Source organism: Spodoptera frugiperda, chromosome 12 (assembly GCF_023101765.2).
Source record: "Spodoptera frugiperda isolate SF20-4 chromosome 12, AGI-APGP_CSIRO_Sfru_2.0, whole genome shotgun sequence".
NCBI lineage: Eukaryota > Metazoa > Arthropoda > Insecta > Lepidoptera > Noctuidae > Spodoptera > Spodoptera frugiperda.
The window spans coordinates 880234-903077 of record NC_064223.1 but is presented as its reverse complement, the minus strand read 5'-3'; the positions used below and the strand labels follow the sequence as shown (position 1 = coordinate 903077).

The following is a 22844-nucleotide window of genomic DNA, read 5'->3' as shown; positions in this document are numbered from 1 at the left end:
GCAGTCGAAATGTTTAAAGAGGTTCCGTTCCTTGTAGGGGAAACAAGATTTAAGAGTATAAAAAAAAAAATTGTTGAATACAGAATCTCTTCCTTTTAGGGAAGTCGGTTAAAAAGGATAATAGTCCAGTCATTTGGTTGAAAAAATGGGGGGTTATTTTTTAGGTAAAACTACCAAATTTCTGGACTATAATATTTTGTATGGAATTAAAGAAGAAAATATGATGTGTAGCTATGCTACGAAGATGTAATAGCTCAGCTGTGGAACTATCTGACCGTTTATACTGATACCAAGCTATGTAGCTGTGCGAGGAAGATGCGCAGGTCGAGAATTTTTTTAAGAAGAATTTAGATACAAATCCGATTGTCATTTGTCATATAATTAGTTGTAATCATAAATAAGCTAACAGCTGACAATGGTTAGCTAATAGCAAATTGTTATGTTAATTTTAAATTGGATTGAAATGACGTAATATTTAAAACCCAGTATCTATTTGTGTTGATGTAATACTAATGTAAAGTTATTCTATTTTCATATAATAACAACCGTAGATTGAATTTTTGGTCCTAAAGTCTTATGTAACATATTATTGAATAGATAGTGACAATAATTTTAATGAATTTTTCAGTTCCAACGTTATAAAAATCCTATTTTTTCTAAACTTGTTATAGTTTATAGCTATGTTATTATTTATTTATTTTATTTTTCGCCGTGTTCGTCCCACTGCAGGGCAAAGGCCTCCCTATCCTCCTTACACTCCTTTCTGTGCAGAACTTTCTGCGGCTAATCCTTATCATAGGTGTTTAGTTCGTCCCGCTATCTCCTTCTGGGCCTGGCGCGACGTCTTTTGACGTATATGTATAACTAATAAAAATACTGGCAAAATGTAGTCAAGAAAATCTTTACCTATGACCTAATAGGTCCAATTCCGACAAATATGAAATATCAATTAAATATCAACTCAAACTTGATTATAATACAAAATATTTTCCTCTACACAAGATGAGAAACTTGTTTAGAGACACGTCGAGCCAATGCTAAAAGACATTTGACGATTTATTTGTGCGTCTCATTACGTAAAGGTCACGATGTAATATAATTGAAACGGTGAGGTTTTGCTGACATACTGACTGAATATTTTGTCAGTCTCGTGATTGTAGACCATATCATATTATGGTAATAATCTACATCCCTATCTACGCTTTTTTTTAAGTGGGGAAAATCATTCAATGACTTCTCTCGCCTTGGGTGAAGCAAGAGGGAGTGTCAGACTCTTACTGACTAAAAACCACCCCGTTCCTACTCCTGCTTTTCGAGCCCGAGCCCCGGTAAACTTGCTAGGTAGTCCGCAGCTTCGGATCCAGATCTAAGCTAATCTATAAAATTGGATTGTCTCTTTGTAAATTGTAAATAACCGTTCCGTCTCTTTGTAATAAATAAATTACAACAACAACTTTCAAACAAAATATAGACCGACTAAGTACGGTAGTGAAGCATTTGCTTTAGGTACATAGTTTCCTGTCGGCAGGCATAGAATTCCTTAATTCTTTGACCGCTAGGCATAAACTGATTTCATAGCTGGACAGTGGGTATTTCCTACAATTTTTCGTTAAAAAACCCCAAAGCATTTCTCATCCTTCCTCCGCTACTTAGCTCATAGCTTATGTCATAATTATTCTGAGACTGAGGGAATGAAAAAGGTTACATAAGTATAACAATATTTAACTTTTTTTGGAAAAAGTGTAGGCAAATTTTAGTCTAGTGGCATACATCCATATTATTAATCTTAATGGTATAAGCTGGTAAACGAGCAGACAGATCACCTGATGGTAAGCAATCGCCGCCGCCTATGGACACTTTAAGATGCGTTACACGTGCGTTGCCGGCCTTTTGGGGGTTAGGAATTTAAAGGTTGTTGGGGAATCAGGGATTGGGAAGGGGGGTAATTGGGCCTCCGGTAACTTCACTTATACAACGCAAGCGTTGTTTCACGTCGGTTTTCTGCGAGGATATTGAATAGTCTGAAATGAGATGAGACTAGCATTGACTTAAAACTTAATACTATAATATTACCTACATCACATTAACTCAATAACAAAACCCAGCGACATTCACAGGCCACAGAATATCAACCAAATAAAAACATTTTACGACTACAAAAAAGGTTAAGTCATCGTTCGACAATCACAAGGCAATTCAAACTTTATCACTTGAGAAATAGAATCACAATTTGCCTATCAGATTACAATTAATAACATACAATGACATAAGTTGGAAACAAATTGAAATCCGGTTCTTTATTATTAGATATTTTCGAGATTTATAGGTACTTGTGTATCGTGGAGTGGACAGGTCATTTCTTGGGTCATTTTCATTTAATTGAAAATTGATTACGACTTAATTGATTTCCATTGGCTGTTAGGCAAGGGGTATTCAAGTGTTTATTGGTGGGCTAAGCAAGCTTGATCTTTCATAGCTTTTGAGACGATGACGTGTAAAGATAAGCGTCCACAGGCCCGCATCGTACGTATCGCACGCATCGCACGTACCGCACGCGACGGATTTTAGTTTGTCTTGTATAGAAACTCATACAACTGCATTCACTGATCCACATCGTACGGACCGCATCATCAGTAATGTGTACTGGTGACGTCATACGAAATGCGTCTCTCGCATTTTATTCTTTGGAGACAGACTTGACTTGCTCGTTCTTCTCCATAGGAATCTACACTTTAGAATGAGCAAATAGAGGACTGACCGACAGACAGACGTTGTTAATACTTTGACTTTGATTTAAATCTAATATAAAGTGAATAAGTTACATCCAGTTTTCGTCAATTATTTTTAACTGACCTTCGATTAAGTCCTTGATGTGCTATTGTATAAATAGCACGTATCTACTAGTTAGTCTAGAGTTTAAAAATATAAGTCTAAATATAACTTAAGTACCTACCATAATGGCGAAAATTGGTTAGTATTTGAGGAAGTAGTCGTTGTGTGTTAGGTAAATAGGCACATAATATAAGAAGTCATGTGATTAATTATGTATTAAAGCGATTTCTTATCTCCATCCGTATCAAACAATGCAAGGAAGTCGCTTACAGCTACATAGAATAAAAACGTGCATTGTAGGTGTAATAAATACGCACCTTTTGCAGTAAAATAGACTTAGTATGAACATTTTGAAAATGCCAATAATGTGGCGAAAATAATTATGTAATTGTATTAGCGTCATGACTTACACTTTTTTTTTGAAGGAGGAAAATCATCCAATTACTTCTCCCGCCTTATGTAAGGTGACAGGGAGTGTCAGTGGTCAGACTTTTACTGACTAAAAACCACTCCGTTCCTACTCCTGCTTTTCGAGCCGGAGTCCCGGTAAACCCGCTAGGTAGTCCGCAGCTCTGGACTTAACTTACACTTGCGATCACTTTAGTTCTACTTGGTCAGGGACTTAAGAGCACATACATGGAAAGGTTTAAAAAAATTACTCTTGACTAAGGATTACCTTTATCAGGAAAAAGTAAGACTACCAATTTCAACCGACAATTTTATTGCTCTTGCAGCCTCTGCAATAACGGGCCAAACACGATTGTTACACTTCAAAAAAACCGTTTCAGGAAACCATCAAATGTCCCTTGTACGGTATAAACGTCCCAGCATCCTTTAACTCCGGAAATATGTAGAAAAACGGGACTAACCATCACAAGTTCACAACTAGACAGTCATACATATTGAAGCATATACCGTAAGCTGCGCGTGAGTGGATCGTGGGAGGCGAGGCCTAAAGCATTGCAGTGATAATTGAATCATTCATTCATTCGTTCATACGGTCAATTGAATGGAACCTTCAATTATGGAGAGTTAGCATGGTTTAGCTAAATGTGTAGGTACGGAATTTTAATGGTTTCTTTGATGTATTGATTATTGATAGAGTTGTAGCGAAAAATTTGTTGAAAAATATGGCTGAAAGAAGTTAGTTTTTATTGTTGTTGTGATGGTTTTGCTCTAGGAATATAGGTTGTTTTGGTTATGAATTAATAGTTTATAGTAGGTACCTGAGTAGTTAAATATTTATATGTAAAATGAAAGATGGTTATACACATCACATCAATAGCCTATAAGTGGTCACTGCTGACCAAAGGCCTCTTCGAACACGGAGAAGGTTTGAGAATTAATCACCACGCTTGCTCTATAATTAGTTGAATATTTTTATGTAAAATCTAAGATGGCTATACCTATTCTGGTTTTTCTTTCAGGCTTCTTATAAAGATCTGTTTTGATCCTACATTCCCTATGGAAATGAGTATTAGGAGGTAACAGAAACTTCTTAGTGTCTCTCTTTAAAATAAGTACGGTATAGTCGTAAAGATTTCAATGTAAAAACAATACACGATTGGTGCATAATAAAATGGCTAAAATACACAAAAGTATGGCATTATTCTTGCAGGAACCAGTCCGGCTTGTTTCATGCAATCTGTGTTTTATTCGCTCGTAAATTTGGCACTTAATGTGTATTTGTGAAATGATATTTGGAGAGGAGTTCGTGATGTGAACGATATAGGGATAAAGGTTTGGTTTTAGAAGTGAAGAGCGGGTTTAGAGTCGGTAATCGCTGCGCTTATGCCTGATGTTTTTTTTTGAGTAATTCGGATGTTGAACTCGATTTTGTCACCACTGATGTTATGAGTCGCATGTAATAGGGAGAGAGCTTTATTTGTAGGGGAAAAATCATCCAATGGCTTTTTCTGTCTTGGCGAGGTGAGTCTTACTGATTAAAAACCACCCCGTTCTTACTTTTCCGAGCCGGTGCCCGGCATTCCACAGCACCGAAATACTTTTACTTTTTCCCTTACTTTTTCAATATGTCGTTAAGTGTCACCTATCTTAGAGCTTAAGGGTTTCTTAGCCTTAAAAGAGGCTGGTGTAAACGTTCATTGACGTTACAAAATTAAATACTACTTAAATTGATGACTACATTGTTATTTACTGTTACCGGAAACAAAGTAACTTCCAAATGCAATTTAAGTATATAAATTATAAACCAAAATGAATTTATTCTAATTAACATAGTTTATGTAAATCTATCTCAATTCTCAAATTCAGCTTCCGTTTGTACCAAACCAGAGTTTTATTGCGTATCTCTGTTCACAAGTATTTTAATTAAGATGGGTATCTTGAGTCACTAAATAATGGCTTTATCTACACTAATAAATATTAAACTTTATCTCACTTGGTATTTACAGTTATTCTTAATAGTTGCTTGTAGTTGTTAAGATGTTGTTGTCGGGGATAAAAATATAAAGCTCTTTTTGAAACAGTTAGGTTATATTACAACTTGAGAGAGACTGTGAAAAACAACATTTCTGTCCTCTCTCTTGAAAGAAATTACATTATGATGCATTAGGCTGTGCGACGTCATGGCGTCTGCGCACGCTGCTCACGATGAAGACTCCCTCTGTGACTCGAAACTAGTAGAGCTTTTCTCCATTAATGTACGTGTGTAAACCTTGATTTTTATCAATTTCCCTTCCTCCCTTGGACGCCACTTTTTCGGACAAGTCTGTCACAATATACCAACCACTGCAACTCCTGTAAGCCAGGATCTATTTTTATTTTAGCAAAGTCAAAGCAATTAATCCTTAACTAGGCACTTTTAAAACGTTAAATTTAATTGTCCGTTAGTCTGTCTGTCAGTGAAGACTGGGTGCTGGTTCCAAAGAGTGCAACAATCTGAGTAACGGAATTTTAAAGTCCAGTGCCTCTCAGGGACACAAGCATAGAGATGATTTAGGGCAGAGGCCCTACATAATATCTCTACATGTTTAAAATTTATGTTTACGTAAATTCTATGTAAAAAAAACGGATTTACCGTCACTCACATATTTATTGTCATACTTAGAAGTTTTCCTTATAAAACAAAAACCATAACCTCACCTTTAAAACAAAAAAGGTTCTCAACAATCATTACGGAGTTATTCAAAACCCTATATTTGGAGGCAGGGGGCGTCAATTCGATACCCGATTGCATTAAGTTTGTCGAAAAATATGAGCGGCTTTCGTAACACGCCATTTTTTTCAAATGAAATGGTATAATTATTTGTATGATTTCATATTTCATCTCGAGGTGTGATTGCTACCCTGTAGCTAAAGTAATAAGGAAAGGTTCGACTTCAGATTATAAAATGAGCTTATGTTTTGGTTCGTAAATGTAAGTTATGTTTAATAGTCGCCTAATACTCGGCCGTACTCAGTGATGTTTAATGATTATTTAAACTATTCCTTAGTAACGATCTTGTTCTGAAAACATTTGCTAAGGACTAGGTTAAGTATTCATTAACTGACTCTGAGTATGACAGAAAGTTTTTTTTTGGTGGAATTTATGGTGGTTCAATCCTTAGGTTAAGTAACTTTCAAAGCTTAATTTTTTCAATTCGAATACTTTCATAGTCGTATTACAATAAGATTAACAGTAGAGTCAAGGTGTTCTACGAATTCTTATTAATGCTCATAGAACATAAAGTATGAATTAAAGAATACATAAAAGATTTAAGAAGATCATAAAATATAGTTTCTTGCTCGCTTCACTGACAAACAGCATCTAGCTTAGTCCGTCAGACAATTCAATTTGACTTTTCAAAAGTGCCTTTGAAAAATGCTTTGACTCGACTTATAACTCACAATAATCACCATATACTACTCCATAGGAAATATATCTTTTTAAACCAGCCATTTTATAATCTCCACGCACACAGACATACAAAAAACAAGTATCGAGTCTGTGACAAAGGAGGTACAAAGTGTTTCAACCTTGTTCGGTGAAAGGTTATGCGCCGGCGCAGCCATATATCCTTGTTGGGATTGACAGACAAAATATGTTAATGGCGACTTAATGCCAACACGATATTTATGCTGTAGATGTAGATGTGAAGGAATTCTTTTTGGATTATAATTATTGTAATGTGGCTTATAGTGTTAGAGTTGTTAGGCTAGATTCATGATTATTTTATTTTGAAACTTATATGTAGGTGTATAGGATTTTAAATTCTGTGTTAAAGCTAGATTAAACGGGAGTTTAAATACCGTTTAATTCATTTGTGTGTGAAGAAACAATGTACCTTTTTATAATAACTATCGTGAGACATACTAAATTAACTAAAAATCACGGTTTACTAACGTAAATTAACGGAGAAAAGCTCTACTAGTTTCGAGTCATACAGGGACTCTTCATCATGAGTAGTATGCCCAGTCGCGGCGACGTCACGCAGTCTACTTGTGTTCTAATTGACATTTTAATTTACGGGAGTAAACCGTGATTTTTAGTTAATGTAGTGCCTACAAATGGCAAAAAAACATAGAATCAATACAAACTTTGAGAGATATAAACTAAAAAGACTTCCCATACCATCACATACCACTATAAAAAAGCAACAATTTCATAACACGTTTTGCTCTAAGAGAAAATGAGAAAATGTTCGAGTTTCTAGAGCAAAGTGAAAACTGTATTACGGTATCGAGTATCTATAGACACTTACATAGAAAAGATGTTCATACAAAACCAATCTTCCGATGTGAAATGATGCTACACATGAAACTATACAAAACCAGTATATCTTGGTCTCATTTTGTTTGACATTTCTCCACATTTGCAGGTCAATTTATACTGGCATATATAACCAGTTTATCTTGGTCTTACTTTGTTTGAACTTTCTGCATATTCAAAGGCCTGTTTATATTGGTTTTGCAGGTTGATGTGTAGCAAGTAACGTGAGATACACCACTTTCATCGACTTAATAGTCATCGATCTATAGAAAACTGGATGTGGCCATGATTTCTTAAAGATTTGTAACACGCAAGTTTTTCTTTTTTGAGAAGATTTCTCTCGATTTTGAAGTTCTTATTCTGTAGGATATCCGGACAAAATGTTTATTATAATTGTGGATTTACCACGGACAGAACTGTATTCCATGGGATTTAGGTAACTTAAACTTTTAGAACTACTCTAGCACTCTGACTTATAAGTTCTTGTTATATTAATTAAAACTAATCCCTCGGAAACCCCCTTTAAGCAATAATATAATTAGACGTACGACGAGGCATTGTTTCACATTGTTACCTTCTGTTTAAAAAATATTTTTCATAGGAATGATTTCATTTAGAACAATATTCTAAATACTAATATATATTTTTTCTATTTCCAGCCAAGAGATGGCGTTATTATGGTGTGTGCTGGCGTGCGCGCTGGCCGTTGCGCAGGCGCAGTCGAACTACGGGTCCCAAGCGAACAATATCGAATACCAGGGAGAGGGTCTCCCTGAACAAACCGTTCTAGATGGAAAGGTCAGTATTCATTAATAATAAAAAATAAATGAACAAAAACATATCTGGTGGAGTTCGCTCGATTCTGTATGAATCTGGTGGTACAGATTACAGCTATACCACACAACTTAGGTACGGGTTACCTAAAGTCCTACTTAGGTAGTCCGTGAGTTTTAGTGAGAAGTTTAAGTGAGAGATACAAAATCAAATTGCGCCCAGGTCTATCGCTACTAGATGCAATTAATAGATTCTAGAAAATCCCATTAAAATGTGCGATCACATTTCTCAGACAGGCCATGCGTTCTTTTAAAATGTCGACCAATGAAGCAACTCTTCACATCAAATTCTGGACCAATAAAATCACTTTTCCATAATAATATAGCGGGTAGCGGTCCATTCACGTTTACGTGGTTATTGTTATCTCCAGCACAAACTGGGGCCGACCGCAAGGTACCGCTGCAAGTGAGTTTGTTATTACTCATCTCCCCACGTTAGGTGCGCACGCGCAGCAAATGTAACAGGAATATCATACAATGTTGCATAATCTGTTGTTTGTTTGTTTACAAAACTGTAACTGGTGGTTTTGTTTTGGTGTTGATTGTCCAATGGATTTTAGGTTAAGTTGTGTGTATCGCGGTTGAGTTTTGGATGGGTGTGCGAAAATAAATGATAAAGATGTTTGTTTTGTAATGTGACAATGATCAGTGATCACTTACCTCCAAGAGGTGGTCTCATGGATGTAATGTTAAAAATAAACAAAAATAAGATTCACGATCCTGTCCCAAAAGCTTTTAAAGGAACAAAACGGACAATGAAAAATCCCACTACAATCTGTCCAGTAGTTTCGGAGAAAAACGACATATAATTACGAAACCCGTACCCATATCAAATGTTTGAACAGAATGCTAAATTACTGTGTGAATTTGGTATTGATAAAAAATGCGACATCATGATTTCGCACAAAAAGATTAATAATTTTCAGTTTGCGAGTGCAACGTTGTGATGTGGCCTTGAGGTTGCAGACGAGCAACTTTTGTACGACAGATGTGAAAGAATTGATACAGAGATATATTATGTAGATTACCATTTGTAGTCGGTACAATCCACTACTGGACTTTATAGGCCTGCTCTATATAAAACGATTTACTATAATCTCTAATTTCCACGTTTGACAGACGGATCTCAATTTTTAAAGTTTAGATTTGGCAAAGAGCGCTGCTTGAAGAGATTCTTATGATACTCGAGAAAAGAGTAGTTAGTGGCAGCGGGAAAATGATTGGAAATATGTTCTACTCAATCTTCACCACACGGTGATATAGTTTAAAGGAATCTAAATTGTCAAACAAAAACACTATACTTATAAGTTCGTGGTGGATCTTTGTCACAACGTTGCATTGAATTTGGTTCTCAGCAAAAAAGTTTCTCGTCTGCTCCGGCCTTAAGGATAATTTGTATTTAATCGCGACGTGATGTGACAGATGTTTTTTAACTGCTGTTACCTTGAAATCTGTGGTATATGGAGATTGTAGATATGTATTGTACTGCTTATACTTAGTTACTATAGCAAAAGGCTAATTTTTGCGTCATTCAATTGGCTAGATACACAAGGTTTTCGTACCGCTAGAGGCGGTGGTGTTTTTTTAATCAGATAGAGTAAGTCACTGGTTTATTAACTTGTGATAACTAAGCTGATAGTCCAATCACATGTCCACGTATAATCTTACAAGTGCCATCTAGTGAGCGTTAAAACAAATCCTTGACGGCGCTGGTGTAGTTTATGGCACTCCAGACAATACTACAAAACAGTAAATTTTTACCTATTTTTAAAGCCATAGACTGTGTCAGTTGTGTTTTATTAATGACTGTAATATAATAGGAATTAATTCACAATAATATAGCAATACTTTTAATCATAATATGGCCTTAAAATTAGTTCCATTAGTGATGCGAAAGCCCACATTATGCTATTAACCTTCAGGAAGTCATAATGCTAGACATATAACCTTTTTATTGGCTACCTAACCGCAAATGTGACTGTTCGGATTATAGGTACGCGAAGCATTCTGAGTGTGTCATAATTTTGGAATATCCATTTGGAATTCTCAGTACCTAATACAACTTGGAACCCAAACAACCCAAAAACAAAAAGTGTTTGTCATTTCGATTTTTAAAAAAAATCTCAGTAGTAGCACAGTCTGAAATTGTGCCCAGTATATTGCAATAGCCTCACCCACATTGTACATTGTACGGTGGCATTACGTGCCGCAAGGTGTATCTCTGCCTACCTTTTCAGGAATAAAAGGCGTGACGATACGAATGAACAACATGGAACTTTTCCTATATTGTGGTTTTATTGCTTTTCTTAATATATTCGAATAAAAATAATCCAAAACACTCACTTTCTTTTATATTTTTTTTTGAGATCATTATATTACACAGCAGATGTTTTAATTTTAGGTCGGCGTTACCTTGACTCGGTAAACTTTGTGTGCGCTCAATACCTGACCCTTCTTTTGACCCAGAGGTCTTCAGTCTCTCGGACCACGTCATGTAACACCTACTTCTTTTTTTAATGTTACCTTTTTATATATTAAGTATCGGTTTAGTATTATGGTGTGAAATAAGATTGATGAAAACTAAATTCTGAGCGCTTCTGATTTCATCCAGAGTTACGGGAAAAATAATTGTGTTCCCGTTTAATTTAATATACATACTTCTTCCTATGTAGCGAAAAGTAATTGTCTGTTAATAGTTCCTGAGGTAAAAAGTAGACGATTATTACTTATTTTTATGTTTTAACTTTCTACCAATCTTATTTACCAAAATTCTTATTTAATTCCATCACTTTTATTCAAGGTTTACCTCCAAAAACTTCGATCTTTCTTTGACTAAACAAAATAATATCTTCAATAACAAAATTAAAAAGAATTCAACTTTCAATTTCAAATTGCGAACGTGTGTGAGCTGACCTTTGAAAATGAAGTGTGCCAGTTATTATCTGTGGTTGATAGACATTTTTTATTGATCCATGTCGTTCGATGCGGAAATAGGTTTTAATCGAACAAAGATTGTTTATGGATTTTTATGTTATTTTTCGTTTTTATCAATGTTTTTGTTGGATGCAATTTTTAGTGAGTTTTTTCTTAAAGATTTCGGATAGATCGATATTTTTGTAAGCGATGGCTTCCCTTGTTTATTTTAGGAAGGTTATTGTACTGAAACTCATTTAAAAATATGTGGCGACACGTGACAGATGACATAAGTCACACATAGACTATCGGCGAGCAAATCAACGGATGACGTCATAAATATCCTGCAACGCACATGTGAAGTTTACGTGCGAATAAACATGGATAGAAAATCCCAACGAACAACAGTTGGGCTGAAAGCCCGCCAGGCATGATTACCTCGCCTGGTCGGAGGATCCTCCTTTTCTTAGGGAACTTTACTCTTTGTTCCCTAAAAATACAACAAATCGGAGTAGCTCCCTATGTCTATAGCTGTCTGTACCTATACCTTGAGGCTATCTAGTGTGTATAAGACAAAATACTACTAAGGTAGGTACTGATTACGGACATAGCCGTCGGGTGGACGCAGCTAAAGCTTGCATTGTCAATACTAACCGCTCGTCTTGCTAGAGACAAGATATTGTTATTGCACTTCGAACGGAGAGCGTGTACTTGTATCTGTGTGGAGGCTCTCTGTTGTGGTGATAGCTTGAATGGTTTGTGCGTTTCCATTGATGCACGTCATATTATAAATCAAATAAAAATCACGTATTACACGCGTTTCTCCATTAATGTATGTGAGTAAACCGTAATTTTTAGTTAATTAAATATGTCTCATGATAGTTTTTACAAAAATATGTCATATTATGATGGCCAAAGACAAATTATAATTAATGAATATTTAAAACTCAGGTTACAGGACAGACTGTTTGCTTACCATCAAATAAGTCTCCTTATTAAAAAATAAGTTATAAAGTTTTATTGCTGTAGTTTTGATGTACTTTATTAATTTAGCGAATACAGGAATTAAAACTAAAAAAATAATTGTCATGAATTAAAAATGTCACTTAAATATAGGACCAGTAGTAGGAAGTTACGAAAGGGCCGTACGAGTACAAGTTCGCCTTGTACAGTAAAAAGGAAGCATTCTTATCTTTATTTTTAAGAGTAAATCCTAAAGATGGATTTTCAGTCCCGTAACTATGATGCCTACAGAGAAATACATTTTCTGGGTTCAATGTGTTCTGTGAATGGTCACACGATTAAAGTATTTGTATCCTTAGTATGAGTTTGCTTTACATTTAAAAGTAATTGCAATCTGATTGGAACACGCTCTCGTTTCGATCACTTAAACCGTTAATCAAACTCGTACTAAGGGTACTGTTTTATAAAAGTATCAGCAACGCTTCACACGACATTTGACGTATCGTATCACCCCCTACAATGGAAACGAACATGTATAGAAAGTGCCCCAAGCTAATAATTAGCGGTAGAGATTTATAGCAGGGTTTGGCATCCAACTAACTAAATATAGAACTGCGACCATCTCGCTCCGGGGTAGGCAGAGGGCACTGATTAATGTTGATAAACTAGTACTAGATCCCCCATCTTCTAGAAATAGATATATTAATTGTGATTATATTAATTAAATGAACTATTACACATGTTTTATTTTAGTCTAGAAGAAAATAAGATGGCGATGTTTCTGATTCTCAAACCATTTGTTAAATTTTCGTTGAGTGAAACGATTTTTCGTATGTACTATATACATATATTCATGTATTTTTTATTCATAGAAACCACAGGCCAATTTCCAGAGCAGATGAAGTATGAATTTCATAGATTTAATAAAATATGTCGGCGAATTGCAAGCGCACCTAACATCTAAGCCTCTCTTGCCCTAAGTGGCTTTCAGGAATAATATAATTATGTACTTACATAATATGTAAAAATAAATGTTAATTGTTTTTGTTTCAGGTTACGAAGCTCGATGATTTGAGTCCAGTGATATTCCTGAACCGAACGAAGGCCGCGCTCAACTGCGCCGCCGGCGCTATGCAGGTATGTTTATTGGTTCATTAGAATCTGTTGTTCAAGACTTTATATTTTGTTCTATTATTTAAAATAATAATTTCGAATACCTAAGATTTATTTTTATATTTTTTGTTCGTATTCAAACATCTAAGCATTCACATAATTAGCAGATACAACTAATTGTAACGAAAAAAAAAAAAATGTATGAAATATACACCTTTGCGTCTTTACCTATTTCAACTACATTTGAATTAAGAATTAATATTTGTGTTGTGACAAAAATTGTTGACTGGCACACTGCTGCAATGACAGAATAATATAAAACAATAAATTTGAAATTCGAAGCGTATTTCTATTGATATAAAATATTTTGTTTTTAATTTAACTAATTTTGTTTCGAAATATGTATGACAAACAAGTTTATTAATTACATGTGCATATTTATTAATTTAGTTAGTAAGTTAGGAATACTGAATCAATTTTCTAGTTTCTCTATCTCTCTAGATATATTTATTACCGATTCATATTATCCCGTTCGTACCCAGTTATATCTTATATCTCGGAACGCAGTTAGCTTGCATTAACAGTAGATGGCTGGTTTGTCAATAGTCAATAGAACAACTGCTAACGGTCCGGTAAAGTATCGGTACCCGTTGTTATGTGGCTATCACCGATATCGAGCCGTTCAGATTGTGTTCGAGATATCAAATAAGGTTTTATTGCTAGTTTGTTTTGTCTATGGTCCGGTTACTTTTGTTATCTGTTGCAAATGTTGCAATGTATTGAATACATTCACAAAGTCTCTAATTCGTATTCACAAAGTAATATTACTTTAATTATAGCATAGGTAATCAATTAGTTTGGTCTTTGACGTAAATTCAATATGAAAGAAGTTAAATAAAAAAATGTATTTTTAGGTAGGTACAATTATGAATCAGTTACATGTGTAATAAATAAAAATATCAAGAAAATACTATCTAGACTACAAACTTTTAACAAATTCCGTAAGATATTAAGTAATGTAGGTTAATAATGTAAATTCATATTTATGATACAGAAACATGACTAACTAGCTGACCCGGCAAACTTCGTACTGCCTCAATTTTTTTCTCGCCTTTTAAATCTTCCCTGGACTATCACAAATAATTCAAGACCAAAATTAGCCAAATCGGTCCAGCTGTTTTCGAGTTTTAGCGAGACTAACGAACAGAATTCATTTTTATATATGACTACTAGCGGACCCGACAGACGTTGTCCTGTCTACACGTTAATTTGAAAATTTTAAACTTTTTTAATAAGCTAAAACATTCTGGACCTTTTTGATGAAAATTATTATTCAAATGTTATGACAATATCTAACGTCATTAATATTTGACACTGCGATGGTAGCGCCGTCTGTCGGATCCGATGTAAAACATTCCAAAATCAACAACTACTAATAAATTAAAAATTAATTAAAAAAACATTGTCCAGCGGACAAAATTGTGAATCTAAACCATTCTCAGATCCCCTTGAACACACACAAAAAATTTCATCAAAATCAGTTCAGTCGTTTAAGAGAAGTTCAGTGACATACACACTTACAGAAGAATTATATATATAAAGATAACTATAACATCCAACTTGTCAATTTCAGATCGAGTTGAAATTCAACGAGAAGTTCTATGGCATAGCCTATGCTGACTTCGACCGTCACTCGGCGTGCCAGGTGCAGGGCAAGGGGGCGCTGTCCTACAAGCTGGAACTGCCGCTCAAAGGATGTGGCACCAAACAGGTAATATACATTTAACTGCCAATAGAAAACTGTTGAAGGCCAATCCTCCGCTAACGTCGGTCACCGGTGACCACCGCGGCGTTCAATGTGTTATACAATCGAACTAATATATTTATTTCCGTTTTTCCACATCAAGTCATGAGTGATCCTACTCCCCCGCCCCCCAAATCTCCCAATCCTCAAATTTAGGCTCAAGCACTTGTAATTTTCTCTGATGTTCTGGGTGTCCATTGGCTGCGTCGGTTGCATACCATCAGGTGATCCATCTGCTCGTTTGCTGGCTTATTTTAAGCATATCGAGAGCCGGGTGTGATACCACGGCCTCAAAGAAAACCGACGTAAACATCATTTCTAGATGGCTATGCCTGGTTCAATAAACCGCCAAAGTACATTTTGTATGAAGCTTATGTCACTACGAGTGTATTTAGTAGCCAAATCTTTTGACTTAAGGTTATGGAGTGAGACGGACAGTTTTACTTATAACGGGTGTCCCAATAAGAACGCAAGATTTAAATTTGGCGGCATTCGAAGTATCATTGTTTGACATTTGAACAAGTGTTATTTTTTGTTAGTATAAGGTACGAGGTTAGTAAAAATGGAGCGCTACACGATTAAAAATGAGCCAGGTCAAGCGCAAACACTCAATCATGGTATTCGGTACTCTTCGGTATTACTTTCGTACCTCGAATTGAAGAAATGGATTTGGAAGGCATGTGGTTTCAACAAGATAGCGCCACATGTCATACAACCAGAGAAACAACTGAATTGCTGCACCAGTCATATCCCGGTCGTGTTATTTTACGTTTTGGAGACCAGAATTGGCCGCCTAGATCATGTGATTTATCACCATTAGACTTTTTCTTTGGGGTTTCTTAAAGTCGATGGTTTATGCGAATAAGCCGACGACGACTCAAACCTTAAAAAGGAAATTGGACGCTGTATTAATGAAATACCGCAGCATTTATGCAAAACGGTCATTGAAAATTTCATTGAAAGATCGCGTATGTTTCAGCAAACTAGCGGCAGCCATCTGCCTAATGTATGTTCCATAGATAACCTCATACTCTCTACTTTATGATATTATAAGGCTTTTCCGATTTTTTTAAAAATATCTGCGTTTTATTTAAAATTTAAATCTTGCGTTCTTGTTGGGACACCCTATAAATATGCAAATGGTTTAATAATAGGATGGCTTTAATACTGCTTATATTGAAGTCGAAAAGGAGTGTAAAGAACATTAATATTGCTATCTTGAAAGGTTAAATTACTCTGTGGTTCACGCAAGACCTGGGCCAATTCTAGACGTTCGAGAAACCTAGGTTCGAAAATGCGCCTCCATTCATTAGCGTGCGGCTTATTTTCTGACGTGTTGAATTCCACGCTGCTCCATCCATGATATATCATTGATTCGCGTTGTCCCACCAGGATCCTCTCCGAGTGTTCACCAACAACATCGTGGTGAGGTTCCACCCGGGCCTGGAGATGGACGGAGACGAGGTCATCACCATTGTCTGCCGCTACCCACCACCCATCGTGCCCAAACCCGTCTTCAATCCCCTTATCTTCACGTAAGTACTTGATTTATTTTAATAGGCTCCTTATTTGAGGTCGCGACTTTGAAAAGTCTGATTAAAGTGTTTGAGATCACGCAAATATAGCAAAGTCACATTTTAGATTTGATCTATTTGTATCTAGATCTAAGCACATGTAACCATTTTACAAATTTTTTAGACATCACAAAAACATCATTACAAACTATAAGACATATATTATAAGTATAATAGATTTCGGGACATTAAAAAAAGGATAAAAAATTATTAGCTCATTTATTTCTGTCCGCTCTTTAATATAAAAATCCTTAATATAGGAGCAGGATATTAAGACACTACTTCTGTTTCCAGGCCCGAGACAGGTCCCCTCCCTGCGAAGGCACCTCTCGCCGGCACTCACATCTTGATGATCATCTGCGCGATCCTGTTCCTCACGCTGCTACTCCTGGGTCTCGGAGTCTCCTACCTGTGTCTGAGAAGACGAGCCCTCCCAGCGCCGAGGAGGTTCATCGATGATTCCTCTGCTTCTATCGTTAGCAGGGAGAGTATTCAAGGTGAGTTGGCGAGAAATAGAGGATGAAAAGTGCTATTAAAGTTTTTTGAGCATTTCGTGTGGTGCAACTGCATGAGAAATAAGTTTACGGAAGAACTCCTAAACCGTAAGCCGTGCATTGATGGTAAGAATCTCCAACCAAACATGGAAATTATAGCAAACTCCTTTTCTGAAGAGAAGGCCAATAGAAATAGAGGGAGAAGGAACAGTGATGATGATGATGTACTTACTTTTCACCTATGAGTTTTGAGTCAGCCAGTGTTTATTACATAGAATATTTACTATCCCAAGCTTGAATAGAAGTCTTGGTCAGCCACTAACTACACCAACTGTTTAACTGTACTAACTAATTTATTTTCCACAGAAGTGAAAATCCCCCGAGCTCACCCCGTGTACCCGGCGGCGGCAGAGGTCGCTAGCGTGGCGTCCGACACGATACCGTCCGACTACCCGTCGGAGACTCCCAGCGAAGCCGAGCAGGCGCACAGTAACGCTGCCTTCATGATGGACGAGTCTTATCATAGCGAAGGTATGTGGGAGACTTACGATAATGAGGATTCATTTTATGCTTACAAGGCTTAAATTGGTGTGAATGCCCAATGACTTTTGATTCGATCTTTTAAGATTATGAGGATTCATTTTACACTTGGTAGGCTTAAATTGGTTACATCCGATGAACTATGATTTGTAGTCATGTATTCTTTTGAGAAATCCAAAAAAAATTGTAATTGCGTATGAGCCAATTTCATCTACTCTTAGTAGAGTTGCATGCTTAGTAGTGTGCAACTGGTTGAGTGTTTGTAGTGACATCCAAACTGATACAATGACTGATAACACTTTGAAGAAAAGACAAATGAATTGTGTTAAAGAAAATGAAGCTTGTGACAGGAGAAAACAGAAAAAGAAGAGAATGTAGCTTGGAGAAATGGCAGAAAGAAAAAGAAGATTACAAAAACATTATTAACCCATTAATTTAACTCACCCCTTCCAGGCTACGGCTCAACCCGCGAGGCAATAACCCAGAACGCCCGGCTAGTGTCGGGCGCGGCGCCCGCCTTCGACGTGCGCGTGCGCGTGCAGCGCCCACCCGCGCCGCCCTCGCCGCCATCCACCATCACGCTCACCGAGACCGACGGCGGCAGTATACGGTGAGGAATTTAATATACTTCTTATTTTGGGTTTAAATAAGATTTGTAAGAGTATTCGTACTACCTGATGGTAAGCAATCAACATTACCCATGGACACTTGGGATACCAAGGGCCTTTCTTTAAAGGATACGCCAGTAAGGGACACTTGCAACTCCATACAAACAAAAAGCGCTTCGCCGGCCCTTGAGGGCTAGGGATCTAAGAATTGGGGATTTGAGGATTGGGCAGAGGACAGATTTGGGGTAAGAGCGGGACTGAGCCTCAGATAATCTCACTCATAGCAAAGTAATAACATAAGCGTTGTTTTACGAAAATTTCCAGTGATACCATGGTATCACTACAGTTAAGCTGAACCATTAATATGCAGAAACATAGTTAAAAACATTCAACCGCCTCACATCAACAGCCTATAAGTGGCCATTGCTGACCAAAGCCTCTTCTCACACGAAGAAGGTTTGAGCATTAATCGCTTACCACCTCAGTAATCAAACGCACCCACGACACAGGAGGAAATCCTAATGTGGGGCAACGTTAAAAAAAAACCCTAAAACCTGACCCTATGTTCCCAACCCCAGACAAACGATGATGTCGTCTGAGCACGAGCGTCAGGAGTCGGTCCGCACGGTGTCCCCGGTGGCGCTGCCGCTGCCGGCGCGCGCCTCCCAGCTGCCTCCTCCCGAGAGACCTCCCAGACCTCCCGCGGTCTACTCACAGGTCAACAGGGAGAAACAGGTTTGTGAATGGATGTTTAACATGGTGACGGATGTTTTGCACATATTTTCTGGTCTTGTTATAGTGTGAGTTGATGAAGTCGTTAATAGTTCATTGGTTGGATGTTTCATTTAATATGGGGATCGATTTGTTTTTGGGGATTCTTGTTCTTTGAAGAATAGAGAAATTTTCACAGTGTTGATGGTTAATTTTCATATTATAAGGAACGTTAAAATAAATGATAAAATTTTTATTAAAAAAAAAAGCCATATATTATTTTGAGATCTGTGTGTATTATGTTTAGATTATTTTTAGAGTAATTCTAAATTTTTAATGTTTTCATAGTGGTTTGTTTCATCAATTTTTAAGTATAAAAGCAAAAATAATTCGTGTTAGTAATTAATTCAAGAAGTAACTCATTTAATTTAAAATCTATTAACCTGACGAAATGTGAAACAGACCACTAATCTCCATTATGACTGAAATTAATATATGTGTGTTATCATAAATTTAACTATCAAACTGCACGAATATCATTGTTTGCACAAATCGGCACTACTACTACTACAAACCACCAAAACACAATTACACACAAAATAATCAAAGCACACAAACACAAGTTTGACAACCAACAACTCACTCAAACTCACATTAATTCAACAACTCACGTCAAAACTCACACCAATTCAACAACTCACGTCAAACTCTAATGGACTCACGTTACAACATTTCACGTTTCACGTTTAATGAGAATAATGTCATCATCACACGTGTGACTAACCAGGAGTGGTCGAGACGGCCGCGGTCCATCGTCTCCTTGAACACTGAGATGACTGACACCCACTCAGTCACCGAGGTCACTGACAGATCACATGCCAGGATGTTCCATATCAAGGTATACTAATTGATCACTTTACTAATTTTATTTAATTTAGATGATAAAAGAAGGAAATTTAAGAAAAAGTCGGTGTTTTTGTAGAAGTAAAATGTTTTTGAGAGTTTTTAATGAGATGCTTAAACTCACCTAAGACTTAACGAATATGCGATTGGACCCAGTAGGGCTGATGTCTAATCCAGAGCTTCTGACTACACAGCGGGTTACCAGGTCTCCGATTCGAAAAGCAGTGGTAGGAACGGGGTGGTTTTTAGTCAGTAAGAGTCTAGCACTCTTGCCTCGCCAAAGGCGGGAGAAGTCATTTCCCCCCAAAAACTTAATAAATGGATTTCCTAACAGGAATTTGAACGGATTACATTTTTTTTTCATTGTTACCCGTAATGTTATTAATCCTATTCATGAATACTCCTTTTAACATTACCCTTATACAGTCATTCTGTATTTACCTTAAATTCTTATCAAAGAATGAGAGATTATAACTAAAACAGTTAAATACAATAGACAAGCTTATAAGTGCTAATTTTAATAACCGACTTAATTTTAAAATCTTTGTATCGATGTTCATTTTTGACAGAAACTCTATAGAACTAATGTCAAGTCCGATCTTAATCTAAAGATTTTGGATTGAGATCGGTTATTGATATCGGCAGTTATAAGATGAAAACTAACGTATTGCATCTTGATGTAGAAACCTCCTCCGCCACCTCCTGTAATGAGGGAGCGCTTGGAGACCGAAGAACAGGAGATGTTGATGGAGAGCCTCGAGCCCATACCGGAGACACCCATCATGCCCGCCAGGTGAGTGGTGGAACTTATTCATAGCCTTAATTAACTAATAATGTTCATAGCTTGATAGATTATGGACAAGGGGTGCATAAAATTGTACCACTCCATGGTTAAATATTAGAGAATGCCGTAAGGTCCGTCTTTAAAATAAAATAATTGAAATTAAAATGATTTCAAAAAAACAACGCAGAAAACATTTTTATTTTCCTAATAATGTGCTCAGACAGGTCGGAAATCGATACTCGTATTATGTAACATTAGAATTCGACCACCGAATAACGTAACATTTCTATCCTTAGCTTTAATGGACCAAACATTTGAAAAACCATCAGTTTCTCTTTTCAAACCACCCATCTCAATTGCCCAGGAAACCCGAGATCACATCGCACGTAGTAGACGACGTGTTCCTCCGCACGATCACAGAGAAGAAGACCATAGAAGACATAGAGCGCCACAAGCGCCTGGTCACAGAGTACAAGCAGGTGCCGGCTCCTCCGCCGCAGTTTGACGTCACCATTCGGAACCACACCGTGCCTGAGGCCCAGTGGGAGAACTTCTCCGACATCAGCTCAGCATCAGGCATGACGCTCACTCCAAAGATGGAGAGGGTCCCACTGTCGTTGCCGCCGCAGAAGTATATTGGTGAGTGGTTAAAGCTGTTGTGTTGATGTCTTTGTGGAGGTTCCTTTAATTATTGGTATGTTAATAAGGTAGATGCTTTTGATACCAATGAAGTGATAAATAAGCTTAAACAGTTATGGTTACCATAGAAAAGTCTCTCTTGCGTTTTCCTTATCTAGAATTTGTCTCTCTGGACTCCCTATTACTATACTATATACTTTATATTACGACTATTTTTGAAGCCTAAAGCCGGGTCCAGACGAGTGTAACGTGTAATGTAATCCACCGTGTAATGTAACTCGAATTCTACGTGTGGACGGCAGTACGAGCATTACATGTAACACTCGCGCGGCGCTCGCGGTTGATACATCGGCTGTCGGTTTTTCGCGCGAACACAAAGACGCTCGCAGTACTCGTTTGGACGGCGTTCGTGACGGTTGTGTCGTATGTACGTTCATGATATGGAGTGACGAACAATCGCTTGAACTTATTAGTTTGTATCACGAAAACCCTGTTATTTGGGATCCAAAAAACCCGCAATACTTTAAAAAAAATCTGAAACACGATGCTTGGAATGATATTGCTCATTCATTGGAAAGAGATGTAGAGGATCAGCTATCACGACCTTCCTATTCGGCATGTTCGTAGCAACTGAGTGGAAACAGCTTTTGAAATATTTTCGCGTTCACAATTCGCTTTGAGTTCGTGTGCCGTCCACACTGTTGATGCTAAATTACACGTAATCTTACATTACACGTTACACTCGTCTGGACCCGGCTTTAGAGATCGTATTAGATTTAACACCCATATAATAAAATCTGTGGATAATCGAAATCCTTTAAATATATGTTTTTTTTATATTTTTAACTTACTTCTTTTAATTTTTGCAGGCAAAGGCGGCCCCGATCTATTCTCCCCCGAATTAATCAAGCAGACCGACCGGTCTACCCAGAACTACCAGGCACCACCATCCGACCTCCCACTCTTGCCGGAGCTACCACCAGCTCGCAACCCACTGTTCAGGGACGAAGATGACGAGGATGTGCCAGAACCGATACCAGCGCCACCTGTGCCGAGCAACTGGAGTGTGCTTACTAGAGTCTTGAAGACTGAGGCTCAGGATGAGGTAAGAATCAGTATTCTATCACCACTACAGTTAGTGGTAGGTAGATAGAAGAATTTAAAGATGCGTTGATTGTCGGTAACTTGTTCGGTAAAAGATACCTTATTCTCTATTTGAATTTAACTTAAATAAATATTTTGCATTTTTAAATTAAATCAAATTACCGGAGTGAATTCCACATATTACTTATTTAAAAATGTTTGATACGAAATATGGAAGAGAATTTTAAAAGTGGTTTTTGTAAATTCTTTAACCAAAATGGTACCAGTATCCAGTACTTTGTACAAAGTAAATTAACTGTTAAAAACCAAAACCTCAAT

The 22844-nt window shown here is 37.0% G+C and overlaps 1 protein-coding gene across 2 annotated transcripts in view; it reads left to right on the top strand.

Moving 5' to 3' along the window:
• Positions 1 to 22844, top strand: part of LOC118262504 (uncharacterized) — a 76990-nt gene that overhangs the window by 49913 nt on the left and 4233 nt on the right. Inside the window, exons 4-15 of one of the 2 annotated variants that reach the window (XM_050697584.1) lie at positions 8203 to 8341; positions 13306 to 13389; positions 14999 to 15136; positions 16562 to 16704; positions 17038 to 17240; positions 17604 to 17768; positions 18231 to 18387; positions 18964 to 19120; positions 19884 to 19994; positions 20683 to 20792; positions 21148 to 21422; positions 22292 to 22527. In XM_050697584.1, the coding sequence (XP_050553541.1) occupies positions 8210 to 8341; positions 13306 to 13389; positions 14999 to 15136; positions 16562 to 16704; positions 17038 to 17240; positions 17604 to 17768; positions 18231 to 18387; positions 18964 to 19120; positions 19884 to 19994; positions 20683 to 20792; positions 21148 to 21422; positions 22292 to 22527 (1911 nt within the window). In that variant the 5' untranslated portion in view covers positions 8203 to 8209. The remainder of the gene's footprint in view (positions 1 to 8202; positions 8342 to 13305; positions 13390 to 14998; positions 15137 to 16561; positions 16705 to 17037; positions 17241 to 17603; positions 17769 to 18230; positions 18388 to 18963; positions 19121 to 19883; positions 19995 to 20682; positions 20793 to 21147; positions 21423 to 22291; positions 22528 to 22844) is intronic. The other variant, XM_050697585.1, reaches the window with a different exon arrangement.